The 16,030-nt window shown below is 31.0% G+C and overlaps 2 protein-coding genes across 2 annotated transcripts; one reads left to right on the top strand and one right to left on the bottom strand.

Moving 5' to 3' along the window:
- The first annotated feature begins 613 nt into the window (after positions 1 to 613).
- On the top strand, positions 614 to 11,496 carry LOC125069160 (palmitoyl-protein thioesterase 1). The gene is made up of 6 exons (XM_047678556.1): positions 614 to 701; positions 967 to 1,079; positions 1,169 to 1,406; positions 2,763 to 2,927; positions 9,027 to 9,303; positions 11,045 to 11,496. Exons 2-6 carry the CDS (start codon positions 998 to 1,000, stop codon positions 11,168 to 11,170), a joined length of 888 nt encoding a protein of 295 aa, XP_047534512.1. The 5' UTR covers positions 614 to 701; positions 967 to 997; the 3' UTR covers positions 11,171 to 11,496.
- Positions 11,497 to 12,073: 577 nt separating this feature from the next.
- LOC125069418 lies at positions 12,074 to 14,553 on the bottom strand. The gene is made up of 6 exons (XM_047678909.1): positions 14,429 to 14,553; positions 13,520 to 13,685; positions 13,193 to 13,305; positions 12,841 to 12,933; positions 12,601 to 12,731; positions 12,074 to 12,355 (listed from the first exon to the last, which is right to left on the bottom strand). The coding sequence occupies exons 1-6, from the start codon at positions 14,534 to 14,536 to the stop codon at positions 12,157 to 12,159; spliced, it is 810 nt and encodes a 269-aa protein (XP_047534865.1). The 5' UTR covers positions 14,537 to 14,553; the 3' UTR covers positions 12,074 to 12,156.
- Between the last annotated feature and the right edge of the window lie 1,477 nt (positions 14,554 to 16,030).

The raw sequence follows: 16,030 nt of genomic DNA, 5'->3' as shown, positions 1-16,030 counted from the left end.
ACAAATAAATTATGTTCAAAACCCAAATATTAAGTAAGTTTTATTTTTAAATTTATATCACGCTATTTATTTTCAATTAAAATCTTTACCCTACACCACAGCCTAGCATCAACAAAAATGGTGCCGCCAGCCTGCATAGTATTCACCTAAACATCTCATCAAAACATTCAAGTATATTGGTTAGGTTAGGTTGAAATAAAATGTTAGTAATTAAACTTTAGGCATATGTTGTAACGTAAAAATAGCGATTTTGAAATGTAAGGCCGCTGATTGAATATTGCTACTTGAAAAAAGACTAGGCTGTTTATTGAATAACTAATTAGTCCACTTCGACACATTACATGGCCCAAGTTCATTTCGTTTAGTACGTTATGTATTATATAATATTTTTATTAGACAACTACATTCTATATTTTCCTTGTTCATTTTCTTTTATTTTTAATAAAAATGGTTTTCAGCGCCATCTATTTATTTACATCATAAGCTGGAAGCTAACTAGGTGTTATAACAAGGTATTGTTTCTTTGTCTAGTACTACATTAATCTGGTAGGTGGCTCTGCTACTTGCAATTAATTAAAAAATATGATGACATTGACAGCTGACAAGAAAACACTTTTGACATATATTAAGAAAACTGTTTATTGCGAAGACCACTGTATACTACTCAGCTTGTATTCATTAAATGTTTACTTAAAACTTGTGTAAGTATATGTTGTTCCGCGAATTCCGCGTTTTAAATTACGAAATTCAATAAAAAGGTCTAAATAATTAAGATTAAGGGTTGTTTATATTAAATATTTTAATAATATACAATTTAAATTGAAATGAATAGTTTCTGACAATAGCGCTATTTTAATTAGATTAATTTTTTTTTTAAATCGGTTTTATTTATATTTATTTCTGTATGTACTCTAGGTATCAATTTAAATTAACGGTTGTAGCTTAAATTAATATTTTTGATTTAAGGTTTAATGAATAAATAATATTATTTATCATAATGAAGTGGTGGTTCGGGTTTTTATTACTGTTGAAATATGTTTCTGCGGAACCTACTCCCATAGTTTTATGGCATGGGATGGGTAAGTTCAAGTCATTCCCTTATTTTGTTAAACTACATATTCATAAGATTATTATTTTTTTTAAATTACGACAATGTATTTTTTTATAGGTGACACATGCTGTTTATCATACAGTCTTGGTCTATTCAAGTTGTTTTTAGAAAAACAAATTCCTGGAGTTTATGTAGTTTCTCTAAAAATTGGGAATTCTACCGTGGAAGATTTAGAAAATGGATATTTTATGCATCCAAATAAACAAGTGGAATATGTTTGTGAAACACTGGCCCAAGATCCAAATCTTCAAAATGGATTCAATGGTATTGGATTCTCACAAGGAAGTCAATTCCTGTAAGTATTTTTTTGATAAAAATCATTAATATTTTGATATATATAAAGAATAGTGATCTTATTTATGTTATTAGAATATTTTGAATCATATGTTACTAGTTCAAAAATACTTATTAATTGTTTCATAAAATTATACATATACCTGATGTTAGCTAATAATTTCTTAATATTTCAATATAAAAGTAATTCTGTAATATTAAATTTCATAAAACTTAAACAATTATAGTGATAAAACAAATAATTTAATTGTATGTAATTTAAAAAAAAGTGGTAACTAAGTACCCTGTAAATGTCGATGTAAATGCTGATTTATATACTGATAACATACATACTATGTTATCAGTATAATATAGCACATTCTAATATATGTTATTATGAGCTATTGATAAAATTATATATAATATAAGATTCACAATTTTAAGTTTTTTAAATAACTCTATCAATCACAGTTTTGGAGTTTTTAGATTGATGAATTATATTATATAAAAGTATAATAAGACATTATTACACTGTTTATTTTATTAATAGTACTTACTTTACATGTTGTAACTAACTTTGTTGTAGTATAATTATTTAATTCAAATCTGTACTGATTCCATAATGGGCTTCACTGAATACAAAGCTAAGTCAATACCCTACCTTGGACATGAATTGTTTATTAATTCAAACAATACTTTTTTATTTTAACACATAGTGGTCTTAAACTTTTTATCATGTTAGGAATGTATTGTTTACTACAGAATTTACTAGGGTTATTTTAAAAAAAATACTGGCCACTGATACAAGCATTAAGTTGTCATTTTTTTTACTTCCAAAAATGATGGCTGTATCTTTTCTGTAACTTTCACAAAAAAAAAATGTATTCGAAATTTCAATATTAAAGTAGTATTGATGTTAAGCACTTATTTAGGAAAAGTATCAATATTATGCACATATTTGGATATAATGTTTGTAATGCAGCCTGTATTACTAACATTTTGTTGAATGACATTGTGTATTGATAGCAAAAGTTAACAATGTTTACATTTTAAGATGTCAAGGTATAATACTGTTCATTGTTTAAAAAGACTTTAAACTATTAACCACAAAAAAACAGTAATGTCTTAAAATCCCTTTTCTGATCAATCCCTTTTATCTGACATGTGCAGATTTTAAACACGTGCTAATTAATAATTGCGGCTTGTAAGGGTTCAATTTCGGCTCTCATATATCAGTAACATACCAGTCCCACTATTGGCCAAAGTCCCTCTTCTCGAGGAAGAAATTTGGACTTTATTCATTAATTATTCCAATACCATATTCCAATGCAGGTTGTTACATGTGGCAGACAATACAATATAAATTATTATTTGCCAGGCGAGCAGTGGTGCAGCGATGTGGCCACAAATTGGGGCCAATAAAGAATTTGATCACACTTGGTGGCCAACATCAGGGCGTGTACGGTCTCCCTCACTGCTTTGCTTTGCAGCACGAAACTTGTGACTACGTTCGGAAATTACTCAATTATGCAGCATATTACAGGTACTTTTTTCTTTATTACTTAAAATAAAACATCTAAGGCGCCTCATGCATATATTTATTTGACTACAGAAAAAAAACATTTGACGATCTATGACGTAAACTTATTACGATACAAGTTGAACGAGTTTTTTTGCATTGTTCTGTATTAAATAAAATAATAAATCTTATTAAAAACCGTTTACTTTCTATTATCATTACAAGCACATATCTATGCACATAGATTTGTGCATATATTTATTTGTACATATATATTATATGATAGTCTAAATTTAAAATTAAAACTACGAAGCGCAAGAATTATATAATAAAATTTTTTCGAACGTACTGCATCTTCTGGTATAAGTTTATGTCCATGAATGGCTCAATAGATTTTTCAGGACGCTTTATTAAAAAAAAATAATATTCGTATAGATAGAATAACTATTCCGAATTTAAAACTATGATCATCTATGATAAATATTTATCATACAGTATTCCTATTAATTGTATAAATAACAATGAATTTATGCAATAGGTACATTGTACGACTGACAATTACGATTACCGAAGAGATAAATTATGACCATGTTGTATAATAATAGGAAATTCTTAAGTGCATATACAGACTTATGTAGTTAAGTAGATATGTATCATTTGTACGGTGACGAAACAGAACTATAGATTGTGGAAGTGAGTTGCCGATGTATCTTTATGACTATCTTTTAAGAACTTTAAGATAACTTCTTAAAGGAAGTGTAGTATAACATGTTGAACTTGTGCAAGGGACCAATTTATTCGGTTTAAGAAAACACTAATTTGCTTTTGGTATATGTCACTTTCAATCACGAAATCAAATCAAATCAAAATATACTTATTTAATTCAAGTAGGCTTTTAAAGCACTTTTGAATCGTCATTTAACAAACTAAAGTAAAGCTACCACCGTTTCGGAATGTAGATTCTACCGAGAAGAACCGGCAAGAAACTCAGTAGTTACTCTTTTTCAACGTCTAAAAATACAGTCATGTTAGTTACACACAATTATATATGTATGTTATGTCTCCTGCCTGGAAGTCAACTAGCATTAACTCCACGCATTTTTATCATCAATATAATCTTGTATCGAATAATATGCCTTCTTTACCAATGTATTTTTACAAATGATTTGAATCTATGAAACGGCAAAGTTAAAAATGTCTGAAAGAAAGCGCGCCTCTCCGCTTTGAATTATTTTCGCATCTAGACATAACTTAGATTATTACTGCGAAAAATTCCAGACTCAGTCCTCCTGGCAGATGAACAATAAGACAGTTTGCTAATCTATACTTATATTACAAATGCGAGTAACTCGGTCTGTCTGTCTGTTTCTCTTTCACGGCCAAATCGATTTAGATTAAATTTGGTATATAGCAAGCTTGAACTCTAAACATAGGAACGACAACGACAACGTGAAGCCGGGGTCTAAAACTAGTGCTTTTATATTTTTGTGCATTATTATTATTTTAAAGTTAGTGTTCGATTTCAATAAACTTTGTTAAAAAAAATATTGTGCTAGCATTAATCGTCGTGCCGCAGCGTCGCCGGTGATAATTAAATATCGATATTCTAAATCTACTTATACTCATATGTGCCTTTACGCAATAGGTACGTTTGCCTAATACCAAAATAAACATACATCCTTGTTTTATTGTTCTTAAAAGTATATTACTCGGAACTTGTCGATCTTATTTACTTAAATGTCATTCTAAAAAAAAAAACATCCTTTGAACTTCGATTATCAAATCTTCATTATATAGTAAGTGTTATTTTTTTTAAACTAGTGTCATCTGTGAAATTTATCATTTTTTTTACAAAATTCGGCCATTTCAGTGTTGTTACTAAAATAATTACGACATATTTTAGTATGCATTTAACTAAAAAACACCTTCAATAAGTAAATATCAAAATTGTACACTGTTGATGATAGTAAACAATAATTAGTCAGGACCGAAATAGTGCTAATTCTTTCTTTCCTGATAAAATATATATAATAAGTATTTATGGTGTTACCATTTGCAACAAAATAATTGTCAGTAAAATGTTTCGTCAGTCTCTTAAGGAAAATGGTTTATTGACGCATCCTTGCTTAATTTCAACACTGCGAGTGTTAAGTGTATGTATGTATGCTTGAACAATATCTGAGACGTAGGTCACACGAGTTATTTGTCCAGACAGAGGTTATCGTATATCAGTGTTTATATTAAAACGAGCTCGATTGAATGTTATTTTTGTATATATATTTTTATTTTCCAACGACAGTGTTTTCGGTTTTTATTTTGAAATTTTATCGTACAAAGTACTTTGTCATATCTTAGCCTATATACAGAGTGTTTGTATTAAAATATAGTGTATGTGAGGACGTTAGAGCCTCTAAATAACTGTTGACCTAAGGCCTACTCTCCTGTTGAGGTGAAGGTCATTATTCGCTGCTCCAATACAGAGTTGATACACATGGTCTCTACACGGTGTTTTTCTTTATTGCCGATCATAAGATTAATTGTAAAAAAATAATTAATCAAATGAAAATTCAGACGGGCTTGCTCGGTGTGAACCTTCTATCTACTACCATTATCTCAGTATAGTCTAAACTTGTGAATTCTGTACGAAGCATTTTTTTTTTCTAAATTAATTATTAATAGCTATGTTATAAACATAGCTATTTTTGATATATAGATTTGACCTTTATATTAATGATACATTAATGATATATTTATTAACCCAGATAAGCTTAGTGGTATGTATATTGTTTGTCAATATTTTATCTTCTACTAGTGACATGCCCCGGCTTTGCACGGGTGCATTTATTAATAAAGAAAATGATATGAATTATAAAGCAAATTAAATATAGAACTCGGGAATAATGTAACTTTCTATCGGTGAAAAAATATATATGAATCTGGTTCATTAATTTTGGAGAATATCCCGTATATACAAATAAACATTTTTTATATAATTGTTTTAAATATAAGAGAGCCATTAATGTTACTAGTTTTATATATTAATACCATGTCCATTGACCAAAATACGTTTTTTTTTTCATATAAATTTTGCAAAGATTATGTACGACATTAGACAGTTAGGCTACGCGATTACACGACGCCAAACTTTTCCTTAGTTTCTTTTTAATTTATAAGAATGAAGGTTAATTACGAATTACAAATGTATGTAAACAGACAGACTAATATTGACACTGGCAACAATTGTCGCTTATCATTTGGTTTGTGAGAACATAAACGTTATTGCTTAGAATTTTGTTTTGATCAGCTGAATTAGGTACCTACCTCGTATTTAGCCTCGTAACAATATGTAAATGCTAACTGGCATAACTGTTGGGCTGAAAAATCAGTTTGAAGTAGGTTTCGCTTATTCCACTACGCTGATACACATAAATTGGTAGATTCGACACGTGCAGGCTTCCTTAGGATGCCCACTCTCAGTGCCGAGAACGAGATGCATTAACACATATTAAGCACATGAAAATTCAGAAGTGATCACACCTAGTTCAGAACCCGTAATCTACGTTTAAGATTCATGTGCACTTACTAAACTCTGATCCATGTCGGCTGTTGTTTATTGTACGGTTATTTAAAAATATTAAACAATGCTATTAACACATACTTACTACAGACATACAGACAGAATATATACTAGTATAATACTACTATCGGATACTTTGATGTTTCGAACGAAATTATTATGAATATGATACAAATAATCTAATAATTGAAGGCCATCTTTGGAAATGAAAATTTTAAAAAATAAATGATTACGTCACTTCTAAGAAGTTTATAAAAATTTATGTAATGATAAAAATGGGGGATTTTCGTGTTGTCTGATTACAGTAACTTGTACTAAAATTCTGCAAGTTGCCTCATAACAATTGTGTCGTCGTTTCATACAATTTGTTTGGAATATAGCCAATGTTTGGAAATAAAAGCTTAAAAAGCATGTTATAATGCAATGTTATTTTTTGTCTTATTATCCGTTACTTTTTTGGGGTCAGCAAAAGGACAAGACGAGACGAGGGTTTATCATTCTCTTGTGGAAATTAGCGTACCTGATGTCAACTCTCCTGGGGCTTTTGCTGGTATTTTCTTGTTAAAACATAAATACATACATAAACGGTCGATGGTAAAAAATGGCAAAAACAAAAAATCAAGTCAAGAAGGAATCATACAAGTGACGCTGAATGTGTGGGTTGTTAACTACTGAGCCAGTTATAGAACATATAACATAAATATCTCATATTTAAGTATGTTATCTAAGATATTTGTACGAAGGCGTGTACAGAATTTGCTCCAATTACAAATAACTACGAACTATTACAATCTTATAAATAATAGATGAATAACTAAACCTACGTTTAATAACCACGTATGCAGATTTAATCACTCACGAAGGCTTACCATGTTAAATAAACTTAGCAAATATAACCAAATTGTATTTTTTTGCTATCTTTACTTTTCGTAACACGCACACAAAGACTTATTTTACACGCGAGCGTCACACATTCATACCAGAACCAGCAGTACTTGATATTAATGTAACGTGGAGAGGCGCGCCTTCGTGGGTGAGGAATGAATCTATAAAATATTTCAACGTATAGGGAGGTAGGTATAAGTCGTGTGAAATGCCGTATGTATTTAAATCATGTATTATTATATAAATAATACAATAAATAATATTAATCTAACTTAAAAATAATGTGTTAGTAAATTTAAAATTTTAAATATTTAAAAGTCCAAAACAAAAAGAAGACAGCTGAATTTTTTGTTTTGTTGATGTTTTGTTACGAACTAAAGTAGATATTGTCGTATTGATTAGAATAACATTGTAGAATTCTACTAATTTATAACGTTTCGGATTAACTCGATTGCGATAATATGACAATTTGTTAGTAGAAATATCACCAAGTGTAAGGTACAGTTAGCAAAACAATTACAATTTCAAATTTAAAATTGATATCACAAATCCATTACCAGCAGTTGTCAATAGTCAGCTCACGTTTATATTCGAGTTACATTCTGTTTTATATCCAATATAGAGTTCAAGGCGCTCTGATAATTAATCTTTTATATATTCGATTAATAGCAGCGATAAATAATTCGAATTTAAGTATCTGTCACCTTAGCTTTTAAAATTCGATATGTGTTCGACCTGAAGTAACCTTAACGTCATACTCTTTGTACAGAATTAATTTATACAATAATTAAACGTAATGAACTTCTTCATTGGGGTGATGAATGTCGTTTATTGGATATTTTTGGAAATCAGAAACAAAGTATGAAGATATAAGATGAACTTAGAAAATCTCTAATCACATGTAAAATCATTTGTTTATAAATCGCATCTTGGAGGGTACTAACAATATTTCAGTGCTTTAAAGACCCCTTTTTTAAAAAGCTTGTTTTTTCTCAAAATTTATTAAGAAGACCTTCTTAATAAATGATTTACATGAATGAATGCTATGTGAGTAATAATGATCGAATTGAATCGTAGTGTTGAATACCAACTTACAGTGATATATACGTAAATTAATGTTTGCATCTAAATTTAAGCAACAACGATTTTATTTATTTAAATGATTATTATTGTCATGTCGTATATAGGTTTACATTTCATCATTGTGAGTTTCGTACTTGATTGACGGTTATATGCTATTTATTTATTTATAATACAAAACTGTACACATATTATTACAGGGAATGGTTGTCCTAATTCGATATTACAGCACGTTTATTAAAAATATTTAAAATAAGTCTGTACATTACATAGTATATAGTCCAAGTGGCTATAGTTGTGAGTTCACTCAGGCTGCAATAAAACAAATATACCCTGTCGGCTATGACGTTGAGGGTACGTAAGGTGCGCGTCAGTGCTATTTTGATGCGTGGAAACTTTCAATGATATAATCATTACAATCAAAGTCGCATATTACTGATAATTCACGATCGTATTCTACCTTGTTTTTAAAATATTATTCTTACAGAAAAGCTCTTCTGTTTGTTAATTACGGTAGAAATAAAATCATAAATAGTAAATATGAAATTATTGTTTTGAATCGATGTGATTATTTATTACAGCTGGGTTCAAAAATCCCTCGTTCAAGCTACGTACTGGCACGATCCACTTGACGAGAAAAAATACGCGAAGAACAGCGAGTTCCTCGCAGACATCAACAATGAACTGCAGATCAACCAAACATACATTGACAATTTGATAAAACTGGAACACTTCGTGATGGTCAAATTCGAAAGCGACAGCATCGTGCAGCCCAGAGAAACTGAGTGGTTCGGGTTTTATGCTCCCGGACAGGCGAAAGATCTTATAACTTTACAACAATCAGCCATTTACAAAAAGGTTTGTATATTTTTTTATTTAACACTAGCAAAACACTACAGACCTTGGCCTGCCTGTGTCCGTTTGTAATTGTCGTGGCGTTCAGTTGAACCGTAGATAAATTGTTATGCTGAAGCGGCAACTAACACAAAATGAAGCTTCTCCATAAAAATATGTCTATTTTTATTCATCAGTCAAGTCTTTGTCTATTAAACGAACAGAACAAACATATATCAACCGGGATTCCAGTACATATATATTAAAAATGCGAAAGTAACTCTGCCTAAAGCAGTCAACCGAATTTAGTGACACTTGGTTTGAAGCAAGCTTGGACTCCAAGGAAGAGCATACACTATTTTACTACGCATAAAACCTGACGACAACTAATGTAAGATATAGTCGTCTATTCTTAGAAGCGTGTTTTAAGAGCGAATTACACCACACTGCAGAACTGTAAATTGGTAGATAAACAGAAATGTTGTTGCATTTGCAAACGGGGCTAGGATTAACTACTATTGGAAATGAAGCGCGTGAAAATTAAGTTGTGATGCAAATTCATTTGCAACATATACTATATGGAACAAAAACAGAAAAAAATGTATCTAATTATTTTAAATGTAGGTACATGTCAGCGTTTCAATTACTTATGAGAATATTGTTTAATCTTAAGATTTTTTTTTTAATTTACAATAATGATACAAGGGACAAAATCTTAGCTCCTAAGGTTGGTAGCACATTGGTGATATTTGGTTAAGAATTCTTATCTTGCCAATATTTGTCGGAAGTGGTAATCACTTTCATCAGGTGGTCTATTTGCCAGTCCGCCTACCTGTATGACATTAAAATAATAATAGAGTTATCTATGAAAAATATCGACACTAAAACCCGAATATACATACTGCTTGTAAGTCCTCTGTAAAGAACGCGGTGTTGCTCCTTGGAAGAAAGTCTTTCGAGTCATACAAACTTAATCATCATCATCATCATCCTCCTGCCCTTATCCCAATTTTACTTGGGGTCGGCGCAGCATGTCTTCTTCTTCCATACTTCTCTGTCAGACGTCATCTCACAAGTAACATTCTTTCTAACCATATCGTCTTTCACACAATCCATCCATCGTTTCTTGGGTCGTCCCCTACCTCTAACTCTCTCACACTTCGAGCTCGCTTCTTACGTCGCACCCGCCCGTTCCGGTGCGACAACCCTTGTCCATTTCCCACAGGAGCCGGGTGCTGCCCCTGCGCGTCGCCTGTGGGGTACGCCCTAGTCATACAAACTTAATAAACGTAAATATTAATTTAATACTGTTGTCAGTCACGAAAACAGGTTCTTACGCGAACGATCTTTAATTCAAACCGCGCACGTGCGAAATATTTATACAGGACATTCATACATCCGTTTATGTCGTAACCTCGGTGTTTTTATTTACATTGTAGGAGTGGGAGGCGTAAATAAAAAAATACTAAACCGTTGGGAGTTTCTAATTTTAAATATTACCAATATTTCGTTTATTAATATCTTCAATAAGTGGAATACGAATACGAGTTGAATACCAATAAATTTTTACTCACTAATTACACAAATTTGTCAAAACGTAAAACGGTTCATATACTATAAACTTAACGTTTATATAAAACTTTATTGATGATAGAAATTTTTACGAGGTGGTACTCAAAAATTTCCCGCTAAAAAAGGGAATAAATCCGCTTTAAAAAAAGAAACATTTATTATTATTGTTATTATTATTCTTGTATAATTCCAGGATCGATTGGGCTTAAAGAAAATGGACGAAGCTGGGAAGTTGGTTTTCCTTTCGCAACCGGGAGATCATCTTCGTTTCTCTGAAGACTGGTTCATAGATACCATTATCAAACCATACTTGCTATAATAACCGCGATAAGACTGATCAGCAAATTAGAAAAAAATCTCATTAATGATCTTATTAAAGAATTTAATTATGTATGAAGTGCAATTATTAAACAGTTATTGGTATTAGCTAGATAAGTTATAACGAACAATATCCTATTAACTTTGTTGTTATATAATCTTGTGTTAAGTACGTTGACGAGAGTCAACAGGTTCCCTGTCCAAAATTAGGACATGAATTATATGTGATACGCAGGACAGGGAGAGGGTTAAGTAAATATATCGTTTGCTTAATAGTTATTTTTAATTTAATATAATGGTTATCAAATAAATAAATATATAACTATTGTTGTTTTTTTTTATGTTGTGTGTAGAGATCCTTTATATTATAGGTGGGTACATTGTACGGTAGGCGACTGCCTCGTTGGTCGGGTTCCTAGCTAGGCCTCAGTTGCCGAGATACTGGAATCGAGCCCTAGTTTAGGTTGATATAGTTTTTTTAAAGTCGAAGTCTGGTAGTTGGAAATGTGAACACCCCCGTACCTCATAAAGCACGATGCTCTCTTTCGGTCGGAATTATATGCAGAATAGACCCGAGTTTGTGCACACACTTGAGCACAATACTATGTTCTGTGTAGCTGGAGAGTAAGGGACCAGACCAGAGGGAGTTAAGACTGGCCACTGTGTCTGAAATCGGCCAGGACTTATCATCATCATCATGGCAGAAATAAACTATTTTATTAGAACTTCACCTTTATTTATAATTTCAATTTAAAATATGACCAAAATAAGTATAAACATCCAAAACAAAACGTTAACATATAATTAAAACAAAGCATACACAACATTAAATCATGACATCTATAGTTTAAATCAAAAGCCGTGAAAAGGAATTGTATACGTAAAACCTTTTTTTTTTTAATTTTACTAATGCTCTTACTAAATAAACAATCAACTTGTATTTGAGGGAAGATATTTTAACCGAGTTTTAAAATTAAGTTGTAACATTCATTCAATCATGTTTTCATCTATTTCGTGGCGTTTTACAATTATGTCAGGCAAATCTTGCTGCGCGTGCGTGACGTACACCCGTACGTACTTGTTGTGTTCAGAACTACGCTTAATAAACGGTGCATGTGCGCCGCGCAACTTGTGTAGAGGAAACCTTAATAGGCATGATAACATGCAACGTTCGGCTATTTTGTAGCTGTAATAATAAAAAAAAGTATATTTGTATTTTTTAAGAAAAAGTTTTGTCTTTGTCAACAACAACTTTGTCTACAGACTTAACATCTAGTATTTGTAATACACTGGGAATTTACATCATTTAGGTATGAAGGATCAATAACTTTTAATATCTATCCAGATGAGCTTGCAGATTTGCTCAAAGCTAGATCATCAATACATGTATAGTAGTTAAATACATTATCTAATAGTTAAAATCGCTCTTACTCATAAGGGTTAATACAGTCCATACGAATAACTTGGTATCCCTGTTCTTGAGCTTGAATTTTAGATTTCTCAGCTAACATGGTGGCCACACCCTGCCTACGAAATTCCGGTAATACGGCTAGCATTTTCATCTATATGGCGGCGTACCAACGAAAGTTTATAATTATTAAAAGAAAGAAGTTAAATATTATTAAATGTAATGCAATAATGCATAACATTTTTGCTAACTAACTAACTAACCTCAAAAACTTCACGTTGTTTAAATATATTCCAAAGATTAGGCGTTTCTTGTAATTTCGCGGTGAAGTAAAGAAAATCTTTGGTATTAGGATCCTGTCGAAAAATTATGAATAGATTAAATGCAAATTCATTTACGGTGATAATATAAAAAAAAGATATAATTTTATTTGATAGATATAGGACTAATATCTACGGGTATAGGCCATATAAGAATACGGTTAATATTTTTAATACTCAAAAGCGTATGTCATCTGCCTTTGCTTTATAAATTTATTTAAAAATATATGTGCAAGTGAGTATTAGGTGGAATAATTAATAAAGCTTTGTACTGTTTATCGTATTGTGTAAATACTTGTCTGTAAAACGCATAGCTGCGCAGATTTTTTGCGTCCACTGGACTAGATACGAAGTTCATACAGATCCCTGCAGCGGTACCATCTTCGGTTTTAGCGAAAAGCGAATTACCTGTTATAATATTACTATAAATATATTTCCACAATTAACTTAATTAACTTTTTTAGGATATTTATTAATATTAAATACATATCCGTAAAATGGAATTAAATTAGTTAAAACTTCCATTTTTAAATATTATCAAAACATTAATATTAGTATCGCTCCCTTTCTTATTTATATATATTTCATTATCGTGTCTGTGTTATAATGACTTTAGATTTACCCTGCTTCAATATGCCGATGAGGTATTCGTCAATTGCTCGATCGTCGGATAGGTCCATGTTGCGCGCGCGCACAAGAACATGTTCTCTCAGGTAATATTGCTTTATCATATCGATCGCAATCACATGATTACTGCTTTGAACGGGTGAAATGGTGAAAGTATCCGGCTGTCGAGAAAATAAATCAGCTATTCATACTGACAAACAGCTATATTTTGTATTGCGATTTTCCAGTTTGAAAAGTGATTGAATCAATGTAAGAAATTACTGAAACAGGAATATATATAAAATTGGACCAAATGGTTAATATCTCTATGGTTGGTATTCTAATATATTTTACGGGAGGTGACCAATTGACAATTACCTATAAGAAATAGGTAATATGATGGTTACCTATCATCATCTTCTAATTTTTAATAATCATAAAAATATATATTTAAAGGTATTCGTTCAATAAATATGAAAAATGTACATCTTATGAATTTCAGTTTTCACTTGTGGCTTCCCCCCGTGTGAATGAAATCAGGATGGGGCTTCGCAGGTATTATGGATAAAAAGAAACCGATATGTATAATGCTATACCAGACTATAATTTGTCTGTTGTTTTATTCCGATCTTTTTAGCCGTTCTAGCCCGATTGAGTAACAAACACCCCTCCTTCCGTTCGCGTATAATAATTAATAATATTAGTAAGATTATATTTACTGTCAGATTATATTTTTTGTCTATTTAATCATAATAAAAAAGATACTTTTGAGGAGAAAAACAATTAATTTGGGTTTTCTCTTAATGATTTCAGCATTCAGCTGATTATAGTTCAAGCTAATTTCAACTTTTAGCGGATTATATTTGTCCTTAAATAGAAATAGCTACTCAAAATTTAACGCACTATTACACAATATTTAGCCTACCTTTTCTAGGCGAACCAAATCTTTAATTCCAAATAGACTGTGACATTTTCGAACAAAACAATACTGTAATTCTAATTTTGGAAGATTTCTTGTGAATAATGATAACATTGTAAGATTTATCCAATATTATTTTTTCAAAATGGTATTTATATATTTTTTCACAATAATGACGTAAAGTGACAGTTTAATTGAATGATTATATTCTTCTTGGTTTCGGTATCATTTACAACGACGAGAAAAAATCACGAGCTATAAAGCATTTGGCTCAACTATGTTAAGGCGTTTACAATGTCACTTAAAAAAAAATCAATTACATAATTTAAATACATAAATCGTATATACGTAATGTAAATGATTAAAAATATATTTTAAATGAAATCCACACAGATAGTTTTTATTGTACATATCTAAAATAATTATATTTATATAAGCAAGAGACGATGTATAAATGTTTTCAAGGAGGTGTATTGTAAAATAATTTACTGGCAATTAGTTTACTAAAAATCTCTGCATTATTTAAATGTCATAATGAATAATGTATGATTTATCTGGATTCTGCTCTTTAAACAGTTTCCATTAATAGATACTTGTGTAGTCCACTAGGGACGACAATTTTACAAAACATCCAAAGGTGTTTTACAAAATTGACCATCTTGCGCCCATAAGGCTTGTTTCTCTATAAATAATTAAGAGGATTACGAAAAAATACTTTACCTCTAAATTTTCTCGTTAAATCAACTGCATTTAATAATAACGATCAAACAGTAACTACTAATAATTGATACCGATAACAAATATTACGAGCATTTAAAAACTTACTCATTACAAGGAAATGAGAAAATATTTTTATGGCTGCTCAAGCAAGAGTATGGTTTCTCATGAAATGGAAACTGATTAGTTTTAAAATGTTTTACAGTTTAATTTAGCATGCTGTTAAAATTCGGTATCTTTTTTGGTAAGTTACTTAACTTAATAGTTCAAAATTTCAGTCATGTAATAAAATAGTTTTTCCAGTTATAACATTTAGGAGAAACTATTGCATTTGAGTTTGTGTTTGGCTGAGGATAGTCTGGCACTATCCTTAAAAACAATTCTCTGTGATAGTGGAACGCCATGAGATCACTTACAAATACATAGTGACGTCCCGTCGGCTGACCTTTTACAGCAGGTCATCTACGCATCTAGGTCTATAATAATAGACTGGTTTCTCTAGCATATTTCAACGACATGACTGACTTCCACTAGGTGACAATCATCGTCCCATAATATAAAATATAGTGTTAACACGAGAGGGTCCGCCTTGTGTTCTGCGCCTTCTATTTACCAAGCGAGTAAACTGCATAGAACGCCCGTTCCTATTTTACTAACCATCGCCATCTTTACAGAATCTCAGTTTCTCAGTGGATCTCAGTTTTCAGTTTTATATACAGAGATCCTTAAGTTCAATGCTTTTATTTAACTATGTATGTATGTTATGTATATGGGTTGCTTTGTCCATTTACTATTGTATGTGGCCCATATAAGTATGTAAACTTCATATTATTTTAGGAAGCACTTTAGAGAGATTTATATAGATTATGTTTTAAGTAATTTCATGCAGAA

Source organism: Vanessa atalanta, chromosome 15, assembly GCF_905147765.1.
Source record: "Vanessa atalanta chromosome 15, ilVanAtal1.2, whole genome shotgun sequence".
Classification (NCBI taxonomy): domain Eukaryota; kingdom Metazoa; phylum Arthropoda; class Insecta; order Lepidoptera; family Nymphalidae; genus Vanessa; species Vanessa atalanta.
Note: the sequence above shows the minus strand (reverse complement) of the source record. Positions and strands in the feature narration are given on the sequence as shown.